Source organism: Octopus sinensis, linkage group LG13 (assembly GCF_006345805.1).
Source record: "Octopus sinensis linkage group LG13, ASM634580v1, whole genome shotgun sequence".
NCBI lineage: Eukaryota > Metazoa > Mollusca > Cephalopoda > Octopoda > Octopodidae > Octopus > Octopus sinensis.
Genome location: NC_043009.1, coordinates 69,366,998 through 69,370,757, shown reverse-complemented (window position 1 = coordinate 69,370,757; position 3,760 = coordinate 69,366,998). Strand labels below are relative to the sequence as shown.

At 34.9% G+C, this 3,760-nt stretch overlaps 1 protein-coding gene across 1 annotated transcript in view; it reads left to right on the top strand.

Moving 5' to 3' along the window:
• The window catches only part of LOC115218340 (zinc finger protein 239-like), a 9,812-nt gene continuing 6,052 nt past the window's right edge, over nucleotides 1-3,760 (top strand). The window contains exons 1-2 of the mRNA XM_036508090.1: nucleotides 1-99; nucleotides 2,495-3,754. Coding sequence (XP_036363983.1) covers nucleotides 2,892-3,754 — 863 coding nt within the window. The 5' untranslated portion in view covers nucleotides 1-99; nucleotides 2,495-2,891. The remainder of the gene's footprint in view (nucleotides 100-2,494; nucleotides 3,755-3,760) is intronic.

Genomic DNA, 3,760 nt, shown 5'->3' with positions numbered 1-3,760 from the left:
TTATCCGGATTCTGTTACTTCCGCCCAGAATCTACCAAAATCATTTCCGGCGAAGAACTTTCTCTCGTCTTAATCGAATTTATAAAGCTACGAGGAAAAGTAAGTATTTATAGTGTTTAAATGGATATAAAATATTTTGAGGACGGATCTTCGGAATAACTCTTTGGGGCAATGAAAAGAGCAAAGAATCGGGAAGGTTTTTTTCTTCGTCATTTCAATATTTTACGATTCTCCGCCAAAATTTCGATCAGAATCAGAATTTCCTTTCTATCAAACACAGAAATACTAGGAAAAAGTGCGCTGGCTTTCGAGATAGCTGTCGCAAATAAAAGGGAATTGCTCAGAGATTTCTTTTTTTTAGCATTTTTCACCATTTTATAGAATCTCACTTGGCAAAACAAGATATTAATCGCCTTCTTAAAAAACGAAAAAAGAAAAGAAATTGAGTATCTTTGCTTCTTTGGAAATGTCTCAGTCTCTCTGTCCCTCTCAGTTACGCCTTCCGAATAACTGCCACGATTCACAGGAATTAATTTCCTTCCCAATTTCCCGTCTCTTCTGAAATACTTACAATTCACATTAGAAATAATACAAAATAACAAAAACTACCAAATGCACCTCACACTTCATCGCACCTTTCACCATCTGTATCTTATACTTGTTTCAGTCATTAGACTGCGGCCAAGCTGGGGCATCGACTTCAAAGGTTCTGTCGAACAAATCAATGCCAGTACTTATTTTTTAATGCCTGGTACTTATTATATCGGTTACTATTTCTCCAACCGTTAAGTTACGATGACGTAAACAGATCGTCTTCAGTTGTGAAGCGGTGGTGAAACACATCCATCCATACATATACACAACCGGCTTCTTTCAGTTTCCGCCTAACGAATCCTTTCATAAAGCTCTGGATCATAGTAGAACACACCTGTCCAAGGTGCCATGCAGCTGGACTGAACCCAGAAGCATGCGATCAGGAAGCAAACTTCTTACCTCACAGCCACACCTGCACCTATCTATTTTTTTTTCCATCATTCTTCTGTATTTCTCATTTTGAAAGACTTGTAATATACTTTAGATTTTTGTTTTCATTTTTTTTTTTTTCAAAACATACATATTTTTTAGAAATTCTTCACCATCCTTCATCCTGAAATTGCCATTCCATTCCTGAGAAAACAATTGTTTAAAATTCCATTTTTTTTAACATTTCGTCTTCACCTTTTTTTTCCCACCCTTATGCCATTTCGTAGAATCTTTTCCCCTTTTCTTTCCCAAGTTGCCAGTAAATATCACAAAGAAACCATGCCTACCACATATTTATTGATTATTTTTCATCCCAAAATTACACTTTTTTCACACTTTTGCCCTCTAAATAAAATTTTGCTTGTATGACATGATAAAAAGAAAGAGAAAAAAATGAGAAACAGGAATTTACTAAGCCAACTTAATACATCAGTTCAATTTTCGACATCAACTGATGAACTTTTTATGACTATTTTCCCCATTAAGCATCCTCCAGAAAATGTGAAGTTTGAGTGAGAGGAAAAATTCTGCTGCACTGCAACAGGTTTTGTCAGAGAGTGCTATTTGCAAGATATTTTATCCAAGACTTCCACAAGTGGATGTGTGAAGAATATGATTGGAATTCTGAAAGTAGTATCTATAAAATGATAATTTCAGTTGTTTAAAAAGTAGAAGAGAATATTTGTAACTGAAGAAAAGTATAATATCGTTGCTGTCCACGTGGTTGTTGAATCACTTTCAGAACCCAAAGGTTGTTCCTTGTCCTGAAGAATTGTTGAGATTGTGGAATGAGACAACTACAGATTGCATGTGATAGCATGGACAGTTCCCTCTTATTGGTTTCTTACGGGTAGTCCTAGCTTCTAGTAGTCATAAGTCAAAGATAATCTTATATATATGCACAGTATTATATGTGCCATAATATAATGTGGATGTACACAGTATATTCCTGCATGCCATAAGAGACGAAAGGGTTTGTATCAGGAAACTCCTAGAGACAAATGATTTGGACAGCATGGAAAAGCTGACATCAACATGATGACTTATAAACTTGTCTAGTATATAATAACTTTGTGCTTTTTTTTTTTGCTTGTCTTAATGTCCAAGGATTGAGGCAGATTTTCTATTGTCTGCAACCTTCACTTGTTTCCAAGTAAGGTAAAGCTGTCCCTTCACTGGTCATGTTCACAGAAGACTGGAAACAAACGACACTTGTTGCATGATCCTGTGACTCTTGCTTCCAACCATCAGGCAACACGAAGCCAAGCAGGCAGTTATCTTTTTAGGATATGATGTATTGTTAAAATATATTTATTTCTCTGCTCTGTTATATTGTAAACTGATAGAGATACGCTGGAGGAGTTCATTCGTTCTAGTCAAGGTTTCACTTGTACAATTTATAAGTATAGCAATAACATTGATGCTGTTTATGTATCCTTGAAAGCTTATACTGTTTTCCTTCTTATTTCAGAATCAAAGCTGAAACTGGCATCAACGTTTTTGTTTATCATACAACAGAAGCATCAACAATATTTAACATCTTTTAAAGACAAAAAATGTTATACTGAACAAATCTGACCATTTTCGTATAAATTTAATGAATTATGGTTGAAAGATTTCCCCTGGGTAAGATTATTAGCAACAGTTGTGTGTGTCATTCCCTGGAATGAGTACAATACAATTCTGCATTGAAAATATATGAAGATCGATTTATGAAGCACTTTGCATCCAGATGATGGACTTGTAGCAGAAGGAATGTTTGTTAGAAATAAATTATAGAAAGGAAAACAGCAAACATAATATATTGTGGTGAGAGAAGGAAGAATTATTATTCAATGAGTTAACTGTTATTTTTTGGTTCTAAAAAGATGGCAAAAAGCTTAGCAAAGTCTTCATATGAATGTGATGTCTGTAAAAAGTCATTAAGTTCAAGAGGTACACTAACTGCTCATGTACGTATTCATACAGGAGAGAAACCATATCACTGTGATATCTGTGGTAAAAGATTCACTAGAACAGATGACTTGACTGTTCATGTACGTGCTCATACAGGAGAGAAACCATATCAGTGTGATATCTGTGGTCACTCATTCACTCGTAAAGATATTTTAACTACACACAGACGTATTCACACAGGAGAGAAACCGTATCAATGTGATATGTGTAGTAAATCATTTGCTAAAAGTACTAACTTAACTGATCACAAACGCATTCATACTGGAGAAAAACCATACCATTGTGATTTTTGTAGTAAATCATTTAATCAAAATAATCAGTTAATTAAACACAGACGCATTCATACAGGAGAAAAGCCCTATCACTGTGATATCTGTGACAAATCATTCTCTCGAAATGATGAGTTAATTGCTCACAAACACATTCATACAGGTGAGAAACCTTACAGGTGTGATATCTGTGGTAAATCATACACTCTAAATAATGCCTTGACTGTACACAAACGTATTCATACCGGAGAAAAACGATTTATTTGTGATATTTGTGGCAAAGCATTCATTCGAAATTATTCTTTAGAAGCACATAAAAGAATTCATGCTGCAGAAAAACAATATCATTGTGATATCTGTGGTAAAGCATTTACACATAGACATGATGTAACTGTACATAAACGTGTTCATCCCAAAAAAAAGCCATTTCATTGTGATATCTGTGGTAAATCATTCTCTGGTCGTACTGCGGTAATTGTGCATAAACGTATTCATACCGGAGAAACGCCATA